Consider the following 25,908-nt stretch of genomic DNA (forward strand, 5'->3'; position numbering starts at 1 on the left):
TGCGTCTGCATACAGGTGAGAAGCGGGTCCACTTCATTTAAGTGCTGATCTTAAAGACTAAACGTAATATGAACATCTGAACACTCTTTATTTTTTTCATATTGTGTCACATCATGCACCTGTTGAACCTTAGACTGTATCCCAACATCATTAGTATGCGCATAATTTGAACAGACATGTATAAACTCCCAGGCACCCTCTCTTATTTAGTAGTCAGATGCATGTTATGAAAAATATTACAGCTAATAACTGGTACTGAGCCTGTGTAAATATGTTGGTGCTGCTTGCATCTAGAGCCCTAATTTGCATCCGTGTGTTGCAATCATTCTGTTCTGGCTTCATTTTGATAGTGATTACCTTAAAATGCTTACATTTTTGGTTTATGTGTGGGTTTTATATTATTCATTTAGATTGGCTTAGGGATAGTTCAATTAGATATATTTTGTATCATTTCTAGCTTATTCTTTAGAATCTCTTGACGTTTGTATCAAAGTGCTGTATGTCAGAATCAGTCTAATTCTCTAAATATAAATTCTTCAAAAGTGCAATTTTTTTTTACCCCCCCTCAATCTCTCCCCTTCACGTAGGTGTCCGTCCTTTCCCCTGCCCTCACTGTGACAAGATCTTTCGCACATCCGGCCACAGGAAAACACACATAGCTTCTCACTTCAAAAGCTTACAGCAGAAGAAGCACAAGTTCCCCCGGAAAAGCAACAAGTCCAAAGTGTCCAAGAGCAACCTACCTCTGCCCGACATCCCCCTGCAGGAACCCATCCTAATCACTGACTTTGGTAAGAGCACACGTTTCACAGTCACGTGTGTGTGTGTGTGTGTGTGTGTGTGTGTGTGTGTGTGTGTGTGTGTGGATGTTGCATCTGTGTCCATGGCTGTAAACTGTACACACTGCGGTTTTCCTTGGTGGTGGGTGTTATGCACTGTTCAGTCGCTTTTCTTTTTTTTTGGTTGTGTGTTTTTCTGCAAAAAACATAAATGTATTTTCACGTGAAAGTCCACATGTTCCTTTTTTATACACGTTATTTTACAGGCCTCATCCCATCCCAGAACCCTCGCTTGGCTTTCCAGCAATACCTGGAGGTGGTGGGCAGTGACCGGCCATACAAGTGCCAATTCTGTAGTAAAGCCTATAAGAAATCCAGCCATCTGAAACAGCACGTCAGGTAAAAGTTGCTTCAGACCACACTACTATGTCCATCCAGTACATACATTTCCTTTTGTAAATGTCACGTTTAAGGTCATCTAGAGAAAGTATAGGAAAAAAAAACGACCCTCTCTCTTTCAATACTCCACCTTCATCTTTCGGAAAACCTAGGTTTTTTAAACGGTTCTTGACATATATTACCAGCACAAGGACTTTACTAAGCTAACTTTAAAATGCTCCCTGTCAATCACGCATAGAGTAGAGATAACATTGAAGCAGCACTAAGAATGATAACAAGCCCGACCACTCGGCTGCTCTGATGCTCCATGGGTCTCTGTTGGACTTTCTCGGGCCTTGGTTGGCAGTGTGACGGACTACCGGCATTTATCTTCATTCCAGCATTGAGAGGTTCATCTAGATAATGGCGCTGTCGCCCTGGAAGTGCCTTTAGAATCCGTTCATCTTGTCTGCTGGCAGGGTCAGACGAATGGCTCGTAATCCCCAAACAGAGGATCCGTGCCAACTATAATTCATTGATGAACCTGGAACCGCTACAAAAAGCCAGACATTGTGATTTGTATTGGCAAAGTCATACATGTTGTGATAATATACGGGGAAAATGACGTAAATATTTACCAGAGTTTTGAACATTCCCATTCAAAATCTATGCATTAGTTGCTTGCTGCTGTATGTGTACCTTGTGTCCAGCATAAAACAAAGTACTGAAACCTGCAATTGTTTTTACTAACTGGTTGAATTTTGCCTTCCTTTTTTATCCCCCCCCAGGTCTCACACAGGAGAGAGACCCTACAAGTGTGTGCAGTGCAGTCGGGGTTTTGCCTCCTCGGGAGTCCTCAAAGCTCACATCAGGACTCACTCTGGCCTGAAGGCGTACAAGTGTCTGATGTGTGACACCACCTTCACCACCAGCGGCAGCCTGCGACGTCACATGACCACACACAGCGACATGAGACCTTACATGTGCCCCTACTGCCAGAAGACCTTCAAGTCCTCACCCAACTGTAGGAAGCACATGAAGACACACAGGTTTGGGCCCTTTCTCAGTGTTTTGGTTCCTGGTTGTGTTTGTTCGCTCTTTTGTACACCTGTTGCCATGTCGCTATGAGCGTTAAGCCATGTTTCCACTGAACAGTACAGTTCGGTTTGGTGGGGTATACTGTAGACACAAAACTCAAGATCCTTCACTCTTGCCGAGGTGATTACACATGGCAAGTTTATCTCTGGCATGGAAATGACTATTCTGTCGACCAGTCAACGGACGGCAGTGTGTAGCTCCACCCTCTTGGGACAGCTTGGTACCCCAATGAAAAGGTTAACCAATATAGGTACGATGCAGTTAGCCCATTTTGGTACCCTTCTAAACATTTGACAGTGGAAAAGCAACTAAATGCGTGCCGTACCATACCAAACCGAACTCTACCGCTCAGTGGAAACAAGGCTTACACTATCAGTGAGATGGAAGTGGTATGCAAACTACTTTTATTTAACAAATACAATATAAAAACATAAATGCATTAATCACTATTTTAAAATGTACCATACTGCCTTTCTTGTTTTGCCGACCCAGGTATGAACTGGCCCAGCAGCTGCAGCCCCAGTCGTCAGATGACCCGTTAGGAGGGGGCACCGTGTCCCACGATATGCAGGTGGAAATAGAGGGAGATTCCCTCCAGCAACCGCCCACGTCCTCCGCAGAGCAGCAAAGCATGCTGGGACTTGGCCAGACGGAGGTTGTGAATGGAGGTCAACAGGTGACATTGGAGGCGTCCATGACTGACCAACCCCTGGTGCAAGGAGATGGTGAGCAGAGGGCCGGACACAGATGGGTGGCACATTGTTGATCGTTCAAACTGTATGCAGTATAACATTTTAGGGGTAAAAAATGTATCCTGTTGTAAAAGAAGATGTAGGATATGTATTTTTTTTTTACAATGATAAAATTCTGGCTTTCTTACACAGTGGAAACCTCTCAAAGCAGTGCAGCTTGATCGACTTCTCCATTCCCAGTTTTTAAAAATGCATGTCATGTGGTCACGTTCAGTGCTCCTGACCTCAGCCATCAATATTTGATGACATTTTAAATGTGTATAAAGTACAATTCACCCCACATACAAAGGATGTACAGTGTGTCCTTTTAAAATCTGTAGAAAAGCAGCATTTGTGGCAACGTACGAGAGACTTGTCTAACACCTTTTTTCCTTTTTATTACATATTGGAGCCTTTACACACTTTGCACAGTTTATTTTGAGCAATTATTCCCACGCACAAGACACCGTTTATAATAATTGGCGGCCCTTGGAAGTGCAGTGGGCGAACACAGCCAACGACGTAAACAATAACAATTGCAAGTCCTTGTTATTTAGGTACACTACACTTAAACCTTCGAGTTGTTGCACACTAACCTGCCATGCATCTTTTTCTCTTGTGGGGACAGACTCGTATGTGACTACCCAGCATGCCTTGCCTCAGAATATCAGCCAGTATGACACACCGTCGCTCCCCCACCCTACGTTTGACCAGCAAGCTCTCACCCAAGGTACACACACACACACACACACACACACACACACACACACTGTCACACTAATTTCAACTCATGCAAACTTTTCTTTTCTGGATTTTTTTCGATTCACAGATACACTTTTCAAACCAATTGTGTCTGTACTGCATGAAACTACGCCAGTGTGTCTATGTGACAGATAAGTCTAAAATATGGGTACACTGTCGTCTCTTATTGTGACAAAACACATGTTTTCTGCTTGAGCAGCGAGTAGATAATGAGCTGTGGCAAGTTAATTATCGCTCCAATAATTAGGCTGCAGGATTGTTCTGCTCTGGGAATTAATAATTAAATGTGCTGTGTTCAAAAATTGGCATCACAAAATCTGAGTAGAGACATCTACAAAACAATAAAAACTTTATTAACAGAACAAATAGTGTCTTTCATCTTCACTAGTCAGACTCGCTACAACTCCCACAGCTAACAACAGAACACTTCACATTACACATACTATCTGTGAAAGTGTCTCCATTGTGTGTGTCCCTGCTTCCCTCTCATGGTTGAATCACTCTTAATTGGGCGTCGTGCTCTCAAACATATGGCTTGTCACTTAACTGCAAACCCAACTATCTCACTAAGTCGCACACCATTGCAAAGCAGCAGATGTGTCGGCAGCCTGGATTCTGTGGGATCAGAATGGTGGCAAACCGCTGCAGGCATCTGTAAAGGCACATCCACCTTGTCCATCCCCTTGAGAAGAACACTGTGACCCTCAAATATGTCCTCAGCAGCCCCACTCCAGGTACCTCGAGGGTCATTGAATTTTTCAAGGGCACAAAGGGCATGAAGGCCCCGTGAGCACAGCATGTATGAATAGTGAGCAACCCAGACCACTGCTAACTAGAGCTGCAACGATTAATCGACGAATCGATTATTAATTGATTATTAAAATAATCGCCAACTATTTTGATAATCGATAATCGTTTCAAGTAATTTTTTAATAAAATGTTTCCAAATTCTCTGATTTCAGCTTCTCAAATGCGAATATTTTCTGGTTTCTTTAATCCTATTATGACAGTAAACTGAAATATCTTTGTGTTTTGGACATAAAAATACATTTGAGGAAGTCAACATGGGCTTTGGAAAATTTATCAAAATGTTTCACCATTTTCTGACATTTTACGGGCCAAAACACTAATCGATTAATAATCGATTAATCGAGAAAATAATCGACAGATTAATCGATTATCAAAATAATCGTTAGTTGCAGCCCTACTGCTAACATTATAAACGCTTAAAGAAAAATATCACAAATAGGGACTTTGGACGTCTTTTGATTAAAAAAAATATTCAGATGTAGGCACGGTCCTGAATATCCAATTTGAAATAACAATAGCTTTGATTGGCTGGATACATACTGTATTTGTGAATAACATTTAGACATAATCTCGAAGCACAGACTTTTAAAGGACATACAACAGAATATGAAAACATGCTGGTCTGAAAAGTTCAGTATGATTGACCAAGCATGCTGTCTTCATCACACGTGTGAATCGATAGCTTCCTTTTTGTTTGACTCAATCCATAACCATCCGTTGTGACGTGTAGCATTTGCGCTACCTCATTTAAACATTCATGACATCAGCAAATTATACTTTAATTCATTGCTGGGTATTTAGGAACACATTGTTAGCTTACAGTAACATTTTAGCAGCATTGAATTGCTCCCCCTTGTCACTGTTTTCCTCTTTCTCCATGAATAATGACATATCAGCACTTCAACACTTTGATGTCAGTCTGTACATCATCTAGCTCCTGTCTTCATTACCCCTGTGTTGGGCTGCATTGACTGTCAATATGGTCAGTCAATGATATCACTGAGCTCACACTCAAGTTCAATGTAATTCAAAATCAAGGAAAGCCATCCTCCCTGTTGGCGGGGATAACTTTTAATTAAATTTCATAGTTTTTCTTCTTCTTATGTTATGCTGAGACAGATTTTTTTTTTCACTATCGACTTACAGAAGAACCGCTTTGCTAAAGAATTCTGTGGCAATCTGTTTCTTTTTGCTAAAAAAAACAACTGCATTATAGTATACAGTATATATAGTACATCTACAGTATATTGCAGCCAATGCTAGTATCTTTTCTATGTGATCAGTAAGTGAAGAGTACTTGATTATTCTCTTGTCTTCCCCCTTCAGGTTTCACCATCACTGATTCCAGTTACAGCCAGTCCCAGTTCTCTACTGTGCAGCAGCTGCAGGACTCCAGCACCCTGGAGTCTCAGGCCCTGTCCTCCAGCTATCACCCCCCCAACCTGCTCCACGATCCCACCACTGAGGGGGTGAGTATTGGGGGAAAAATATATAACGGAACACTGTAACCTCCATGAAAGGGAGGATGTATTGTAGGACTGTTGCATTAGACTGGCCTTAGTTTCAACTGTGTGTTCTTAATTAAACATCCTACCAGAAACTGTTTAAATGAAACAGTCTCATTTGAGCCTCTCATGATCATAAATGACCTGTACGAGCAAATGAGACCGTCAGCGAAAACAATGCTATTTCTACTAGTAATTATTAAAGTCCTTGGCACGGGTCTGATTTATCTGAAATCTGAAAAAAATAAGACACACATTTTGTACTTGTTAATGCATTTCTTTCTGTCTTTTATTTTTTAATTGAGATAGTTTTGTCTTGTTTGAATCTAGACGAATGGGCTTCTCCAGCAGAGCAGTCAGGGTGAGCTACAGCTGACGACTGAAACACAGGACTACCATGAGGACAGCGAGGACAACAGCAAGAGAGCGTACAGGTATTGTTCTGTTATGTGTGTGTGTGTGTGTGTATGTGTGTGTGTGTGTGTCTGTGTCTGAGTGTGTGTACATGGCTTTAGAAAGTAATCCCACCCTCTCACATTTTTAAATGCCAACCCTTTAAAAAAAGAAAACTGTTATTATTGTAGCTGTGCCGTCTGTTTCCTGCAGTCCTCTTTCACCTTTACAGATCCTTTCCAAACCCCGTCTTGAGCAGATATTAGACGTATAAGAGTTGGCTTGATGCTGCCATAGCCCACTTTAACAGCGGGAATTTTATTAACTGTGCAATACAAAAACACCTGGTTTTCTGCAAAGGTCTCATTCAGGGCCAAAAAGAGTTAGACTTTTTTTCTCTCATCAAATCATCAAATCTTTTCCAAGGTGTCCTCACAGTACTTGGACAGCAGTTTGGAAAAAAAACCTCCTTTCCTTTCACCTTTGAAACCTGATTGCATGGCCCCAGCGATCATCCATCCACTCCCTCCAATCTCAATCCAATCAGAAATTGTTCGCCTCCTTGAATGAAAAACCCCAATGTCCCGGACTATTTGGCATCTTTCTGGTCAGATTCTATCTCAAAAGCTCTCAAAAAAGGGGTTATAGTCGAGATGTATAAGAGTGTGGCAGCAGGGCCTTACCGGATCTGAATACTTAAGACTTACAAGTTTTTCCTGATGTTTTTTCACAATCGCCTTAACCATAGAGAAACCGCTGTTTTCTCAAGTACACCAAGGGACTGAGTCATTTTGATTCTTGTTAGTCGGCTCTTAGTTTTTCCTTTGCTGCAGTGTTTGCCTTGAGTTAGCGAGCTCGGTAATATCCTAACAGATCTTTTCCCAGGGCTTTAAAGCAGATTTATGATATCGTAGCCACGGAGCCTGAGTACATAAGAAGAGAGTGTACATAAACAGCGTTCAAATTGACTGCCTTCGATCACTCTACCTGCCTTAATTTCAAACTGTTTCCTCCAGCTAAAACAATTGCATTAACAGAAATGGCCCCAGAAATGCATCCGTGTGTGTCTCAGGTTTCCAAGCAATCTCCTCTCAATCTACCATACCGAACTACCAAAAAAACGCTATTGTTAAAGGTAGCAACGGGTCCAAAAATGGGGGGAAAAATAAGTGAGCAAGTCCATTCCACATTTAAATTTCATCAAGTGGATTTAACTAGAGCAAAAAAACTAAAAACTTAGGCCTGCCGCAGTGCCGCCTTCAACATCTTCCCCCTCTTTGACATTTCCACCAGCAGCCAGAATGTACCGCTGTGAGAGGCGGGAACCTTCGAAAGGAAAAGCAAAAGCAATTATTTATCATTCTCGCACATGGCTTGCTTTCATTCCCCTCGCATCAGAGAAAGTTCACTGTGACCAGGAAACACACTCACACACACACAGACAGACAGAAACACACACACACACACACACACACACACACACACACACACACACACACACACACACACACACACACACACACACAGACTTTTCGGAAAGGTGTGTCTTACTTTCAGATGACCTTATGAAGAGAAAAACTAATTATATTTCTAATTTGTTCATAAAATGAAATCAGGCGCTTCTGAATCAGACACTAATAACCAATGCTGCACTGGTAATGTTATTAGTATTTGGCTTTTGGACCCTAATTATGAACAGGATTTCCCCCGTATTTTTTAATACAAAACTTTAATTGCAGCTCATCTTTTCAAGGGGGATGTTACATAAGATATACTATTAAGGTAGTTTCAGAACATTCCATGGCTTAATGAAAAGCTGCCCACACCTGTTCATGCAACACACAAACAACAAGAACTAAAACCCTCATCCACATGCCAGCACCTTTTTGGGGGCCATGGACACTTGGTTAACAGCAAACAGCTAATCAGTGGTGCTGAATGGAGCTCGGGAGAAGCCGGTTTTAATCACACACCTTGGGTTTTTGTTTGTGTTTTTTTAATGAGTCCTTTCGGGCTATTCAGTGTTGTTTTGTGCCAGTTTTTTTGCAGAAGAGGCTAATGGATTTATCGAATGTGTCTTTTTCTCCCATCCCAGGTGCAGTTGGTGTAACAAGGGCTTCAAAAAGTCCAGCCACCTGAAGCAGCACGTGCGCTCCCACACCGGAGAGAAACCGTACCGATGTCATCTCTGTGACAGAGCCTTCGTGTCAGCCGGAGTGCTCAAGTCCCACCTCAACACACACACAGGTGAGCCCACTCCATACTATGGGCTGAGGCTGTCTCCCAATGTATACCCTTAATTAATTATAGTTCTCAAAGCTGAAAAGGTCATGAAGACTGTTAAATGTATCAAGTTCCAGCTTATTTGAATTGCAATCCGGAAAGGAAGTTTTTGTGAGTTATTACCTTATCTCCCAAAGCACGATTAGAGATTAAAAAATGTTGCTACATGAAATATGGGGGCACAGTTGCACCATCAAGTGTTACTCTGTGTAATCAGATAAGTAAAAAAAAAAAAAAATTTACAACAGCCCCAAAATGGAAAAAATAAGCTCATGGTTAAGATTTAAGACAAGGGTTCTGCAAAGTACATCAAATATGTGGTCAAAAACAGTAGAATTCTCAACTTTTAAACATTAAATGATCGCAGGATTAGTAGAAGATAAGTGTAATTTCAGCAATAAGCAGGATGATAAATGTGTACAGAAAGTTTTTTTTTTCCAGTTTTTAAATTGCTTTGAACTTTCTTTAGTAAAAAAAACAAAACAATTTAAAAGTTAGAAATGGAACTTCTTGAAATACGAAGGTTGCGTTCCGAATCGCATACTTTCTACTATATAGTATGTAGAAAAAAGATTTAGGATGTCCCGATTCTTGTGGCCAGATTTAGGATGGTTAGAAGTACCCGGATGTCCTACTTCATGCGGCCAAGATTGTTAGTGTTGAAAAGTGCATCCTATTTGGGCGATTCTGACCCACAATCCCTCCATATGAAAACAAACGGGGATGCGACGGATATAAAAGCAAGAGGCAAGATCAAGGCGCAATGTTATGATGAAATAAGAGAGTAAAGTATGTCCCAATAGTATGCCTACTGCATCCTAACTAGATTCTTTTTATCGTCGGATGTAGTATGTAGAATAGAAAAAAGAAAGAGTATGCGATTCGGAATGCAACCACATTGTGTGACACTCCTGCCCCTCTCTGTCCCTCTAATGTCTCTCACCCCACAGGAGTCAAGCCCTTCAAGTGTCACGTTTGCGACGCCTCGTTCACCACCAACGGCAGCCTGAACCGACACATGATCATCCACATCAAGGCCTTCAAATGCTCCATGTGTGACGACAGCTTCAGGACCAGCCTGCTGTGTAAGAAACACATGAGGAGGGTTCACGCTGTGGAGGAGCAAAGTAAGGACATCACACAGTCGTCATTCATTACATTACACAAACACAAAAATATAATCTTACTTCTATTGCATCTCCTCATTGTAACATAGGGGATTTGGAACAATTTTAAAACAATACAATACAATTGGTTGGATTATGAAAATGAAAAAGGAAGGGGAAAATACAGCCCGTCAGCGTGTAACAGATTGACTTGTGTTGTCTTCTTTGAAGTAATGCACAGAGGATTTGAATGTGTTTGGACAGTACTGTTAAAGCTGTAGTGCGTAACTTCTGTCGACCCACAATGAGGAATTCTGAGTAATCACAACAACACTTCTGCTGTACGTCCAGGTTTTTCTAAGCAGTAGAAAAAAACTGCTGAAACATTTCTTGGGCTCTTGGGATTTTTCTGAGCTCCTGCGCAAGTGTCGGGGGGCGACACCAGTTTGTAAACGCTGCCATACTGAGAAATGATGCGAAGAGAGTTACGTGGAGCTGATAGGACTCATCAACTTTGTATCAATTTGTTTGGCAATGGCTTGATGTAACCGACATTCATTTATATGTAAATGTTACGCACTATAGCTAAGTAACACTTGTTTGTTTGTGTAAAAGATTTCCTGCAAATGAGACAAGTGTAAATACTATACTATATAAACTGTGTAGTACACTATACTTATACTAAAGATGAAAATGTATCATTGCCATGCTTGAAGTGTTAACCCAATAGCTTGATGTAACCGACATTAATTTATATGTAAATTTTACGCACTATAGCTTTAAGAAAACCTGAGGTTTCAAGTAACACATGTTTGTTTGTGTAAAAATGTTTTCCTGCTAATGGGACAGGTGTAAATACTATACTATAAACTGTATGGTACACTATACTTATACCGAAGATGAAAATGTGTCATCGCCGCCGCATTGCCTTCTAAACCCAAAAAGCACACAGTGAAAGCGGACGCCATTTTTCTCTTTTATGCAGTCATAGGTCTGGAGAGTCAGGACGTTGAGGAAGAGGAAGGGGAGGGGGAGGAGGATGATGACGAAGAGGAGGATGATGACGAAGAGGAGGATGAAGACTCTGAGCAGAAGTCGGCCAAGCGCCGGGGCCTGGAGCTGATCACCTTCACAGAGGAGCAGGCTGCGGAGCTGGCCAAGGACCCTGGGGAGGAGGCCACGGTGTCGGAGCGCATCCTCTCCCAGTCGGCCGCAGAGAGGGACCGCATCAGTGAGATCAAAGACAAGGCCGTGGAGCTGGAGACAGAGCCCAAGTTCGCCAACTGCTGCGGCTTCTGCCCCAAGAGCTTCAAGAAGCCCAGTGACCTCGTCAGGTTAGATATATACAGTATATCCTTACGCCCTTATATTTTTTCCTAATACGTCGCTTCCGATAGTCACGACGCGTCAAAAAATTTGCGTTTCAAATTGTCTTGCATTTTCGTGTCGTTTATTCGCGACGAGTCGGGTGTGCAAAGGCCTTTACTGTAACCCGTGATCCGTTGCACAACTACTGTATGTCTCATGGTCTGTAAGGTGACACAATTCAGATTAATGTGGTCTTAATGAGGCAGGAATCATGACTGCGATTAAAGGAAAAGCAGCGTGAGCCTTCTTATGCTTTCCAACTATGATTTTACATATATTTATGTATAAATCTTGTTTACAACTAAGTGGGAGAGCCGATGTAATGAATTATTATTATATTATTATCCTATACCCTGCAGAAGACAGTCTCTTCTCCTCTCTCTCAGTCCTTGACGCTGTATGTCATGTTGTTAAACTGCTCAGATATTCAATTCAATGCCTGTAAAGATGTTCAAGAGCAACAGGTGTCAATGTACACAGTTTTTGATTTACTTAACGGTGAAACCTGCCGGCTAACCAAACAAGCTGGTTTGTTTACATGCGATCCCTGTTGATTCAGTGTTTTAGCGATTTGAAGTCAACAAAGTAGTCCCCCTGGATTAACGACTTGCGCTAAGCCAGGGGACTACTTTGTTTACCTTCTTTTGGACTCACTAATGAATGATTGTAAAGAATTATGTAAGCTTTGGGAGGCTCGTGTACAGTAGCTCTTTAACCTGTAGCAAGTTGTGGTTTTGTGGAGGCACCAAAGGTAATTTCTATCAATATTGTAGCCTTCTAAATAAAACACACTAACATATTACAAGTCAAGGGTTGGTAAGTCAATTTTACAGAGGCGTTTATGTGTCAGGCATCCTGATTAGAGATACAGTGTGACAATGACAGGAGTCAGTAAAAGAAAGCACAGTCATGGTCATATTTTCAGCTCTGTTTGCTTCAAGGCGCATACAACCACACAGGTAGGAACTAAAGGCATGAGATGGATAAAAAACCAAGGTTGTATATTGTGTGATATTGTCAGTTTATATTATTTAATTCTTAAAAACAAGAAAAATGCTGCATTCACTTGCTGTCCGGTCCCATTTGTGCTGTAACATATATTGTCCAATGTGCAGGCATATCCGGATCCATACGGGAGAGAGGCCGTACAAGTGTGACGAATGTGGGAAGAGCTTTACGGTGAAATCCACCCTGGACTGCCACGTCAAGACACATACAGGTCAGAGTTGTATCTCTAGAATGTTTTGCCCACAGTAATTAATGCAGCTTGATACAATCCACCTACCTGCACCTCTAACGCTCCCTTAACTCCCAAGACATCATGTGTGTTTTCATCAGTGCAGACAACAAAGTGCAAACATGACTCATTGTGGTATTGTGTTTTCTTTTTTGTGTCAAGAAATGGTCTGGCACACAATAACCACATCTCAAGTTCATAATTTAAAATAAAATGAATTCCCCTCGTTTCCAATGTCAATGCTAATGTTGAGTGGTATCAACTTTCTCCCCTAATTCACGGCAAGGAAACGAATAGGAGTCCAAAAGATTGGACTATTTCTTTAACAATGAATGTATCAGAATCTGTGTGTGTGTGTGTGTACTGATTTCCAGCCCAACTGTATTGGAAACTTCTGTAGCGCTTTCTTACCCAATTGCAGAATATTACGGGCAATCTTTGTTATTCCATAGCCGTTTGATAATTACAACAGTCGGGACCGTTTCATCACTGCTTCTCAAACAGTTTCAAAGTGTACAAAAAAAAAACTTCTGAAATGTGGACTACAAAGAGAAAACTCCATGCAACCCAGAGTTGAGTGATAGGTGTCCTGTTTACCTGTTTACCAAACCACTCTCCTTCCTTATCTCCGCAGGCCAGAAACTCTTCAGCTGTCACATGTGCAACACGTCCTTCTCCACCAAAGGCAGCCTGAAGGTGCACATGCGCCTCCACACCGGCTCCAAGCCTTTCAAATGTCCCTTCTGCGAGCTGCGCTTCAGGACCTCGGGCCACCGCAAAACACACATCCAGTGCCACTTCCGCCCCAGCAGTGACAGGAACAAATCCAAGCGCTTGGCCCTGTCTGCTGCTCACACCAATCAGGGCCAAGATCAGGGGGGCGTGTCAGGGGGCCAGGGCCAGCAGCAGCAACAGGCAGTTTCCGAGGCCCTCCAACCCATAGGCATGTTACAAACGTCCAACTCCGACCCCAACATTTACCTCCCGGCCAACCACGTACTGACAGGCCAGTTCGACCAGAGTCTGCTGCAACAGGGACTGGTGGGACAGGCTATACTGCCAGCCTCCATGTCAGGTAAGGGGACGGTGGATGGTGGATGGTTCAGCACATGTACATTCAAATACACACACGTACACACAGAGAAGAAAATAACTTGTAATTAAAGATAGGGAAATTAGCATATTTTTACTGTGATTGCGAGGTGTAAAGCAGTGTAGCAAGAAGACAATCAGGAGACAGTAAAACAAAGGCAGGTACATTTTATCATGCCCAAGAGATGCTGTGAGATGCCATCATGCATGACCCAACAACAACACATTTGTATTGCCGTTTGAAATTCACCTAGATGGTAATGTCAATGAATTCATCCCTGTTTGTGGGTGTAAGGGAAATGCACCGTTTCTTTTGTGTGTCGGCCAGTGGGTGATTAGCTTGCAGCATCCACACTGTTGCTTAGGACTAGATGGATTTAGGTAAAACATGTTTTGCTGCTGTACTGTATGTACTCCCCTTTACTCCAATCACAAAAGTTTGGTAGCAAAAAAAATAGCTTTGAAGAGTCTTCTAACATTCTTTTACGATGTTTCTACTAAGTTTGGCTGCGAATTTGGAGGCAATCGAAACGTCCATGTGTCAAAGAAGGATCTCTCTTAGGTCTCTGTAGCAGACATCTGAGCATTAAAGGATTCCATGTGTGTGTCGTGTGGACTGTTGATAATAAAAATTGCCTGGTTCCCCGAATAGTAAAACAATTGTCAAAGAAAATGACTCTAAGCATTGCCATAGATAGAGGATTTTCAGTATTCTAAATGAGGGTGTATGCATGTGTGGGGCGGTCCACATTTGAAATAACATCACGGTTTGTGACTCCAATCAGATGAATGGAAAAACTGTTTATTGGGGCCGGCTTTATATTACGATTCAACTTCATAATAAGGGTGGTACGGAACAGTTGTGATTTTCTGAATATGAACATTGTTTCTCCCTCCAGCTCCAACTTCTTTAAGCTTCAGTATGTGGACTGAAGTATTCTTCTGCAGCCATGAGATTACTTTTCCCCCCTGAACAGCTGGGGATGTGTCCCAAAGATGTTTCAAGTCATTGCTTTCTTTTTTCTAGCTCGACGCTCGCCCGATTTTTTAACACTATCTCACACTCTCTTTTTACTGCATTTTTGAAAGAAGTTTAAAGTTTCCTGCAAGCACAACTTCTCCCATGCAAGACCTCTTCTTTTTATCATCTGGAAAGAGGGTGAATACATTTGGTAGATTGTCATTGTATGCTACTTTATGAATAGTATACCATATTCATCTTATATCTTTCTACGGAGACACTCTTGCTCCAGCAGAAACCACCAGGGCATTCGGGTAGCTCAGACGTGTAGCAGTGTGTATCATGTGCTGCATTCAATGCCTTCACATTTGGCCTTTGACATGGTGACATGTCAAATGAAATCCTTGCCAGGAAGAATCATTTTAATAATTTTTTTTTTATTAGCAAAAAAGTGAAGTATTAATATAACAATGTGAAATGTGTGTGTGTGTGTGTGTGTGCATATGTGTGTGTGTGTGTGTGTGTGTGTGTGTGTGTGTGTGTGTGTGTGTGTGTGTGTGTGTGTGTGTGTGTGTGTGTGTGTGTGTGCATATGTGTGTGTGTGTGTGTGTGTGTGTGTGTCTGTGTGTGTGTGTGTGTTATTCGCAGCTGCTGGAGACCTGACTGTGTCTCTCCCAGATGGCCTGACCACTCTGGATGGCATCCACCTGCAGCTGACGCCGGCCAACCTGGTGTGTCCCAACGTCCAGATCTCTGGCATCGACACCAGCAACATCAACAACATCACACTGCAGGTTAGAACCCTAAACCTCCCACTGAACCTACTGTTATTATGACTATCCAAGTTTTTAGTTATCAAAAACTGTACGGTCTTTTCTTATGGGCCTTTTCTTCTAGTTCAGGGAATCGGGTTGGGTGTTTGGTCTTCATTGCCGAGTTTACTGACTAAATTGAGTGTGTGCTCGGCAGCTTGTTTTTCTTTAGTTTTTCCCCAAGCCGTCAGACTATTGAACAGGGCCTGAGCTCACACACACAGTACACACACACACACACACACACACACACACACACACACACACACACACACACACACACACACACACACACACACACACACACACACACACACACACACACACACACACACACACACACACACACACACACACATACACGGACTTAAAGGCTGAACTCTTTCCCTGTGCAATAAGATAGCAATAGCACATCCGTGTGCCTTGAATTGTTTGTTTTGTGTACATTGCTCTCATAACTTGTTTTTTTATTAATTGTTTATTCTGGCTTACTAAGTATTACTAAGTGTCTTATTTATTATTACTAAACGTCTCTCGGTAGATGTTGAATGTTTTGATGTCTCTGGGAGTGCTCTCTTAATTTCGTTGTATTGTTGTCTGACCTTCAATATAATGACAATATACATGAACTACGTTAGGGATAGTGTTTCTCAAATATCACGGCCAAGACTCACGGCCAATTAAGAGTCTCTGTAGTAGGTTTGTTTCCTCATATCATTTGACCCAGACCTTGACAGGGAGTTAGAACCATCTTTCACTAAACTACCACGCCTACTGTGAAATGACCTTCCTGTCTTTCACAACCTCTGTTTGTTTTTTTCTTGGGATCAATAAAGTTGTCTAATCTAATCTACTCTCAAATGAGCAACTATCAATTAGCTAAACATCAGAACCATTGTCGTTAGTTGTAGCATTTGAAATGAGCCAATGGAGTTATTTCCATTAACAGGCAGCGACACATACTGCAGCGTTTAATGTTAAAATGATTCATTTTAATTGACCATTAAGACGGTTGAATAGTTAGAAAATGCATAGTTTATTCCAGCAGTGTATATCGTTTCATCACCGTTTCACTCAATTACTTAAACAAATTAGTTCTTGCCAAATGATTTCTTGGATGTGCTGTTGTATCACTATCTCTGTTTTTGGTAGAGTCGTTCAAAATAGTGTATTTTAGAAGCACATTGCATATACATAGCTATAAATAAACACCCTGGCAACATTTTTTTTTGTAATTAGGAGATTTGATTGTAACCAAGAGGGAACTGGCTGTTTGTTTTTGTTCAAACTAAATGTGATGCAATGATGGGGTCTAGAGGACTTCAACATCTAGTTATGCGTTTGTTTTTCCCTGCAGATGCATTGCTATAGTGGTACATACTTGCTAACAATGGTTTGTGCTTTTGCCTTAAAGGCCTACTTCACCGGTTTGAATATGAAGGTGTATTGAATTCTGAGATCCTATGTAGTATAAATGTGCGAAAAAAATTGAAATCGGTTCATCCTAGCCTGAGAAAAGGCAGAAAGAGTGTTTTTTTAACCCTATATTTCTCTTTCTCGTGACATCACAGAAAGAGAAATATAGGGTTAAAAAAAAACTTACTTTGTAAATATTACTGTGATGTCTTTTACTGTGACATCACAGTAATATTTACAAAGTACGTTTTTATTTAACCCTATATTTCTCTTTCTGTGATGTCACAAGAAAGAGAAATATAGGGTTAAAAAAACACTCTTTCTGCCTTTTCTCAGGCTAGGATGAACCGATTTCAATTTTTTTTGCACATTTATACTACATAGGATCTCAGAATTGAATACACCTTCATATTCAAACCGGTGAAGTAGGCCTTTAATGTGACTAGTCAGTGTATATGCGTTAAACCAAATGAGCCTTCCAGTGAAGTAGAAATCTGCAATCCCACAAGAGCACAGCAGTTGAACATGATGAGTTTTGTTCAGTCGGCTGTAAAAGCAATAAATGAAAAGTTTGTGTTTCCGACACATTGTATCTGCACACTGGGGTTTCCAATCCATTCACTTATTATTAACGGAGAGCGGAAATTTCAATATGTAGCAACAGGGAAGTTTTTATATTTGTTTATAACTTAAGGTGATTGTTAAATACAGCAATGTATCACTTATGGAAGATGAACATATATAAACGTTCACCAACTACTTCATTCATCAAGGTAGAAATAGACAGAATCTGAGCAGTTTAAAAAAGCTAGAACCAATATGTTGGTTCTAGCTTTTAGAAAGTCATCCCAGAACACATAGGACATGATAAAGATCAAATTAATTAATTATTACAATGTGTTCTCCATCACAGATTGAAGTTTTTAGAAAGCAAAAGTGTCAAACGGGGGGAATTTTCCTGAATGATTCTTAAAAAGTTTTCCTCACCATTCTCAACAAGCCTTCCACTTTATCTGAAGTAGTGCTTCTTTCTCCTTGCAGATCGACCCAGCCCTCCTGCAGCAGACCCTGCAGCAGGGCGGCCTCCTCTCTCAGCCCCTGAGCATAGACAATGGTCTGGTGTCTCATGCCGGGGGTCAGCTCATGTCCTCTGGAGACCCCAATGTGTCCGCTAACGTGGTCATCCACCCTCTGAGCAGCCTGGCCCTGCAGCAATCCAACATCACATCCGCTCAGGTCACAATGTCTGGCCTATCGGAGCACGATGCTACGGGTACGTGTGTGACGGCCTTAGCTGAGAAGATTACTAACTAGACAGTAGAGGTGTCCTCGACTAAAAATGTGCATAGCCGAATCTGGTTGGTCCAAATTTGCCGATAGTCCACTAATGCTATTTTATTCTCTGCTTATGTATCCATATTGTCATATCCCACATTGGGTTTATATTATCATTATAACTTTTTTATTGTAAATTAGTCTACCATTCACGCACAAGGACAGGCTTGAGTTAGTTTCAAATTTGTTTCAAATTAATCCTATAATAGGGTGATATGTATACCACAATAGGTAATGCATTGTGAGTTATTGGGAGAATCCAAGCAATTCATTGTTTAATAAGGCTTTCAGCTCCCCCTCCCCATATAGCCATAGCCAGAATAGCATGATCCATGCTTCATATCCACATTTTGCAACTGTGATATTGGCAGTTGAATCAGGCTCCATACAATTGAATTGTTTGTTAGTCGACTATTTACCCCTCCTTAACAGTTCTCTGGTAACATGAATTGATGATGTGTACGTACTTTTGGATTGTGCAGGTTCTCAGGACCTTAGCCATGTGATGAGCAGCTCGGGGCTGATAACTGGAGGCTCTGGCGGTCAGGAGATCACTCTGACCATCAACAATCCCAGCCTGTCTCAAGCCCTGGCCTCAGCTTCATGTGCCAGCAATGGAGGAGGAAACCCTCAGGAGATAACCCTCACCATATCAGGTATGCACCACTCACCATATACCTCCAAGGGGCCATCAAAAATACCTATAACCTCTTAAAAGAACGCTTTAAGCCAGATCTCACTCAAAGCCACTGGAACTTTTATACCATCATGTCTTGACAAAGCTTGCAACAGCTCTGTGTAACGTTTGTGTTCTTGTAAAACCAACTACATACAGGTTACAAAGAGCTACCTTAGAAAATAATGTTAATAATGATGTACTACCAGGGCTGTACAGTGCGACAGTTTTGATCGCATTTGCTACTGAAATTGATCACGTGCGATGATGAATACAAGCCCAGTCGCACCAGTGCTAATGAGCAGATGCTGTCTGTTTGAGACACAGAGGAGCTATGCACAATAATGCTTAGAGGGCTCTACATTAACACTCTCCAAATGCGGGTGAATGTAGTCTTAGGCGAGTAAGTTATTAAGTCTACCCTCCACTTTGGCTGGTGAAAGATGTGTGCTCGGGATCTGTGCTTGTGCGGCGATTATAGTGTCTAACTTCACCAACGGTTAAAAACAGGAAGGAGACGGCTCTCTTTACATTAACGCAGTCAAGTTAGTGCGTGTGCAAACAGAACATTTCCTGTGTGCCTTCACAATAAAAGTTGGTTACTAGCCAAATGCGAGTTGACTCTTATTTTGAAGCAGGTAAGAACAGGAAGTTAGCGCTTCACAGCCCTGCAGTCAACCATGGACCTATAAAGAAAGCAGCCAACAGCAGTAACTATCTATGATTTAAACAAAGATTGACACAACCTATTTAACTTGGCCTAAATTGTACAACTATGTTTACTAATTTATTTAATAGGCTATATGTTCAATGTTTTAAAGTATGGTTTTCATTAAAAGAATGAAATGTTCTAAAAATGTTTGTTATTATTAGCCTAATATAATAATGATATGTTTATAAAAATATATAGGTATAGACATTATTTTTATAGTTTTATGGGGGGGAAATAATTCTGAATCAGCAAAAAAATTGCCATTGGCAGGTTAGACTCTTTTGTCTAAATTGCAATCAGTGCACCCCTATTCATTTTTCTACAATTATTACTGCACACTAGGATATCATATTCATTGAGAATCTCAAATAAAACCAAGATGACATGCTCAAAGGTAATTAGAGCTAAATGCAAGGGTTAGGGTCATGCAAGTTTTCGATCATACTTTGTGTGCTACCAAATTTATTTTTGTGCTACTGAATTTTTTTGCTTGCTAGCACCAGTGCTACCACTTTAAAAAATAAGCGTACAGCCCTGACTACATTCTGAAAAATGATCTATGAATATATAGGTGGAATATAAAACATAGTACATTTACTCTAGAACTGTGCTGACGTACGAGTCCAAGGTATGTACTGTATAGCTTACTGTCCATGTTTTCTTACTTAATATAAACCTATATTCCATAACATACTGTATCAGAGGCTTACATTGTGCTTTTACTCCACTGCATTTGTCTGACGGCTTTATGTAGTTACTTTTCATATTAATTTGTAATTTTTTAGTGCAGCAGTAATATAATACCAAAAACTCATATACAGTGTATCAGTTACAAACAGACAAGGACCCATTTCTTTTTAACAAGTTGCAAAACTGACAAACAAACAGATGAAATAAGAAATCCCCCCCCCCCTGAGCATCTGAAACACATGTATTGATTTTGAGAAAAAGACAGAGAGAAGAAAAAATACAGACATTTATTTCATTGTGATACCGCTTCATGAATCTAGATTAAAAGCCACAGTGGTAGAGGTTATGAGTGATACACAAAGCCCCTATAATCAACACCCCCACCCCAGCAGTTCATCTATCAGCCGGGGGTGAACACTACATGCTCAGTGTAGAGGTAAGCTGTTGCAATATTAGTTTTTGTGTGAGCCCCCTTGAGTCAAGATGGATCATGTCCTGCTCGCATGACTGGAGCTGACACAGTATTTCCTCCAGGAGTTCTATTAAATTCAGTATTCTGATGTATTTATTGTTTTGTGTTTCAAATCCCCTAGACCAGTGGTTTTCAAACTAGGGGTGCGCGGAGTTATGAAAGGGGGGGAGGGTAGGGGGGGGGGGGCGGATGAATATGTGAGAAAAAAAACTATATACAGTATCTCACAAAAGTGAGTACACCCCTCACATTTCTTCACATTTTTCTTTATATCTTTCCATGGGACAACACTGAATAAATGACACTTTGATACAATGTAAAGTAGTCAGTGTACAGCTTGTATAACAGTGTAAATTTACTGTCCCCTCAAAATAACTCGACACACAGCCATTAATGTCTAAACTTCTGGCAACAAAAGTGAGTACACCCCTTAGAAAAAATTTACAAATTGGGCCCAAAGTGTAAATATTTTGTGTGGCCACCATTATTTTCCAGCACTGCCTTAACCCTCTTGGGCATGTAGTTCACTAGAGCTTCACAGGTTGCAACTGGAACCCTCTTCCACCCATTTATGACAGCATCACAGAGCTGGTGGATATTAAAGACATTGCGCTCCTCCACCTTCCGTTTGAGGATGCCCCAAAGATGCTCAATAGGGTTTAGGTCTAGAGACATGCTTGGCCAGTCCATAACCTTTACCCTCAGCTTTTTTAGCAAGCCACTGGTCGTCTTGGAGGTGTGTTTGGGGTCGTTATCATGTTGCAATACCACCCTGCGGCCCAGTTTACGAAGGTTGAGTGCACATGGTCAGCGTCGTACACAGAGGTTGGCTTTGGAAAATAGACGTATGAGTGCTGCCAGCATTGCTGAAGGGCTTGAAGGGGTGGGGGTCAACCTGTCAGTGCTCAGACCATACGCCGCACTCTGCATCATACTGGTCTGCATGGCTGTCATCCCAGAAGGAAGCCTATTCTAAAGATGATGCACAAGAAACCCCACAAAAAGTTTGCTGAAGACAAACAGTCTACGGACATGGATCACTACAACCATGTCCTGTGGTCTGATGAGACCAAAATACATTTATTTGGTTCAGATGGTGTTAAGAGTGTGGAGCGGCAACCAGGGGCCTCATTTATAACGGTGTGCGTAGAAACCATCCTAAAACATTGCGTCCGCAGAAAGCCAAAAATGTGCTGCGCAAAAAAAAATTCAGATTTATAAAACTGTGCGGCGCACAGTTGCACGCAATCTTCCCTTTATAAATACCCACCTGCGGTGAATTGTGCGCAGACGATCTCCACCCCGTGTCCTCCCACTTCACCTCCCAGTTTCATCCCACAATCTACCATACATGGCGAATGCTAAATAGCTCCTGAATATGATGACGCACTTAATAAGCACGGAATTTTGACTGACATGAGGAAAAAAGGGAGGCAACGCGGCCGCAAAGAAAGCGACTGTGAAGGAAGAAAGCCTGTGACGTCGTGCATGTGCTGCAGAAACTGGCACACACACATACACACCCGCGCGCTTATCACATATCATGATTGGCACAGTCGTTGTAGCCTAGTCTTTGTAAAGCAGTTTCGCCCAACTTTGTACTGTATGAAATATCACGTAGGCCTATTAGCGTAGGCCTACCTGTAGTCCTATATGTAGGCCTATATAAAATATGGTGTGACAAGTGAAATAATGCCTATAGTCAATTCGAGAGAATTGTTTATCTCCCATGAGGTCCACACATTTCCAACAACGTCAGATTATAGTTATATCTTCCAGGGTGAATTATTATGGGAAAGAGATGTGTGTAATGATTTGCTAAATTCATAACATGATTTTATCTAACGAAATTACAGTTTTAATTAATATCTGTTGGGCTTAACTTTGTACAAAACTACTTTTTACACACCTCTTAAAATTTGCTCTCCCGCTGGCCACTCACGGAAACACCTCCCGACGTATAGGATATTATTATAAAGTAGCGCTATAAGATTCAACTTATAAAATATAACCAAAGCATGTAGACCTAGGCTACTTGATAAGTAATTCAACCTACATCACAACTGCATGCCATAGACTACAGTAGCCATATATTCACAACTATAGGTAAGCTTATATATTTTATTGACTAAATATATTGGGTGCCAAGCATAATTTGTCTGTGTTTTTCTGATGACTGAGCTTTATTTCGTGGTGTTGCCATTGAGTGTCGCTGATTCCCCGAGTCAGGAAAACCTTGCGGTAGCTCTACGCATGGTCGAAGGTTGGCGTAGGAATACGCACACTTCTCCGCAAATAATGTCTTTATAAATACCAACGTTTGCCACCGCACATTTTCCCGCAAATTTCTTCCCGTCTACGCAAGGTTTTTGTGCGCCGCAAGCTTTATAAATGAGGCCCCAGGTGAGGAGTACAAAGACAAGTGTGTCTTGCCTAGAGTCAATCATGGTGGTTGGAGTGTCATGGTCTGGGGCTGCATGAGTGCTGCCAGCACTGGGGATCTACAGTTCATTGAATTCTAACATGTACTGTGACATACTGAAGCAGAGCATGATCCCCTCCCTTCATAAACTGGGCCGCAGGGCAGTACTGCAACATGATAACGACCCCAAACACCCCTCCGAACGACCACTGGCTTGCTAAAGAAGCTGAGGGTAAAGGTTATGGACTGGCCAAGCATGTCTCCAGACCTAAACCCTATTGAGCATCTTTGGGGCATCCTAAAACGGGAGATGGAGGAGCGCAAGGACTCTAATATCCACCAGCTCCTTGATGTCGTCATGAATGGGTAGAAGAGGGTTCCAGTTGCAACCTGTGAAGCTCTGGTGAACTCCATGCCCAAGAGGGTTAAGGCAGTGCTAGAAAATAATGATGGCAAAACAAAATATTGACACTTTGGGCCCAATTTGGACATTTTCTCTTAGGGGTGTACTCACTTTTGTTGCCAGCAGTTTAGACATTAATGGCTGTGTGTCGAGTTATTTTGAGGGGACAGTAAATTTACACTGTTATACAAGCTGTACACTGACTACTTGACATTGTATCAAAGTGTCATTTATTCAGTGCTGTCGCATGGAAAGATATAATGAAATATTTGAAGAAATGTTAGGGGTGTACTCACTTTTGTGAGATACTGTATATATTTTTTTTTTTATTATTATTTTTGTTTTAGTTTGTGTTTTTGATATTAACATCATATTAAGCAAATCTAAGTTATCATACAAAAAAAAGGAATACAATGTTTTGGTCTATAATAGTTAGATCATCTGGGAGATAATCCGAGGTTAACTGATCACGTCACGTTCACGTCCTAGCACAGTGTGTATTGAGTTTATTTAAAAACATTTGGGATGGGGCTGCCCTCAGTTGCCCATGCACTGTGTATAGTCTATAGCCTATTTCAGCCTTGTCTGTGGAAATAAAGATAGCTGGACAAGAGTTATTCTGCTTCGTTCCTCTCACTGCATTTAAATGCATTCATTATATTACAGAGAAATATGTCTCGTTAAAGAAAAAGAGCTCCAAGCCCAACCCAGAGGACCCTGCATAATATTTAATTTTAAATTAATATTTTTATCGAAAATCCATGTGTCTTTCTTCAATAGCTTCTAATTAATCCGACCCAGCGTCTCCAAATTATTTGTTCACACAAAATTCCTCAGATTTAGCCTCTTAATTTTCCTCTCAAAGTGCACCAGATTCATGCATTTCACTTTAAAAAGGTAAAAAAAAATCTCCCGGGGGGCGGGAGGGGGCAAACCCCCGGACCTCACTAGGACAGTCTGGTTCTCCGCTGGCTACTATTTTCACCCAGCAGGACATTGGAGGAACTATTGAAAAAACACTGGGTATGTGAATGACATTTAACAGAAGTCAATCTTTTTCATTCCGCTGCACACTCAGTCACTACTATCCATGCTTAAAGGAAGCAGGATTAAACCACTGGATTAAGATGTTCAAATGTATTTTAAAAAAGCAAAACAAAAACATATTTTGATAAAGATGTTAAAATGTCTAAAAAAAATTGTTTAAACGCACAAAGATGTTTAGAATGTTTCAAAACATGTTTAAAATGTGTTTAAATATAATTAATGTAGTAGCCGAATGTTCCCCATGGCTTGACAAAGGACTTCAGACTGGACTAAGTCAGTGTTCCAAGTTTATTGCAGGAGTTTCCAGAAGACATACAGAGGATTGGTGGTAGCATCGAAGCAGCAGTGAGCATGGGGGCTTTCCCCCGAAGCTAGCTGTATACGCCTGTGAGCAGTCTTATATCAAAACCTTGGCATGCTGGTTCTCCTATAATAGGCATATCACAGGTCCCAGCATCGGATGACGTTTATCTATTAAAAGGTTGTCTTCGTCTCTCACAGTGACCTCTAACATTTAAAGGCCTTTGCTCAGCAACTCTGGTATTAACCATTCAAAATCCACCACATTAATTAAAAGATCTTTCAAAACACACAGGGATTAAGAATTTATTTTTTTCGGGGGGGGGGGACTCCGCTGAAATTTGTTCTCTGAGGGGGGGGCTCACTCTCTCACACTTTGAAAACCCCTGCCCTAGACCAAGGCAACAGAAATATCTCAAGTCCTTTTCAGACCCTCTCTCACTTCACAACACTATACTTCGTACACAATTACATTACATTACATTACATTACATTGTATTAAGCTGACACATTTATCTAAAGGGACTTCCATTAAGTACATTCAACCATGAAAGTACAAACAACAGTGTTCTATTCCTATCCTATTCTACCCTAATGCGAGAAAAAATACAAAACGGCTTCAAATGTGAATAAATGTAAAAAAAAATATATATATAGCAAATTTTCTCCGAGATCTGAAGTAAACACAAAACTGCTTTCCTCCATCATTATTGCAGGCCAGGATCTGCTGGCCCAGCATAGCAACCATAACGGTGGAGATATGAACGGCAGCATCAGACTGGCATCACCACTCAACAGCCAGCCCACCACCGCCACCCTGACCATCACCAACGACCACCTCCTACCTCAGGGCCACGCCAACACTGGAATGACAGGTCAGGACCACACATATAGTGATTGTCTTTGTATTGATAGAGAAGAGAATGTATCGACACTTGTTGTTATTAATTACTCTTCTCTAACAACACACTTTTTACCAACATGTTTTGGGTCTTAATTTATATTTGTGGTGGTCTTAAAAAGGTCATAACATTTCTTAGATTTGACGGTGCAAGAACCCTGTTATAGACATCTGTGTTAATTATCTACATGCAACTAGAACGGCATCTTCTCTGCATAT

General features: G+C 41.2%; 1 protein-coding gene across 1 annotated transcript in view; it reads left to right on the plus strand.

Moving 5' to 3' along the window:
- Positions 1-25,908, plus strand: part of znf236 (zinc finger protein 236) — a 59,437-nt gene that overhangs the window by 15,770 nt on the left and 17,759 nt on the right. Inside the window, exons 10-26 of the mRNA XM_080040005.1 lie at positions 1-15; positions 588-791; positions 1,046-1,178; positions 1,946-2,206; positions 2,748-2,980; positions 3,615-3,716; positions 5,885-6,027; positions 6,394-6,497; positions 8,552-8,703; positions 9,690-9,866; positions 10,831-11,179; positions 12,329-12,432; positions 13,085-13,525; positions 15,152-15,297; positions 17,773-18,004; positions 18,549-18,722; positions 25,505-25,663. The exon at positions 1-15 is cut by the window's left edge and continues 258 nt beyond it. Coding sequence (XP_079896131.1) covers positions 1-15; positions 588-791; positions 1,046-1,178; positions 1,946-2,206; positions 2,748-2,980; positions 3,615-3,716; positions 5,885-6,027; positions 6,394-6,497; positions 8,552-8,703; positions 9,690-9,866; positions 10,831-11,179; positions 12,329-12,432; positions 13,085-13,525; positions 15,152-15,297; positions 17,773-18,004; positions 18,549-18,722; positions 25,505-25,663 — 3,129 coding nt within the window. The remainder of the gene's footprint in view (positions 16-587; positions 792-1,045; positions 1,179-1,945; positions 2,207-2,747; positions 2,981-3,614; positions 3,717-5,884; positions 6,028-6,393; positions 6,498-8,551; positions 8,704-9,689; positions 9,867-10,830; positions 11,180-12,328; positions 12,433-13,084; positions 13,526-15,151; positions 15,298-17,772; positions 18,005-18,548; positions 18,723-25,504; positions 25,664-25,908) is intronic.

The sequence above is a fragment of the Ammodytes marinus genome (genome assembly GCF_949987685.1).
Source record: "Ammodytes marinus genome assembly, chromosome: 13".
In the NCBI taxonomy this organism is placed as follows: domain Eukaryota; kingdom Metazoa; phylum Chordata; class Actinopteri; order Uranoscopiformes; family Ammodytidae; genus Ammodytes; species Ammodytes marinus.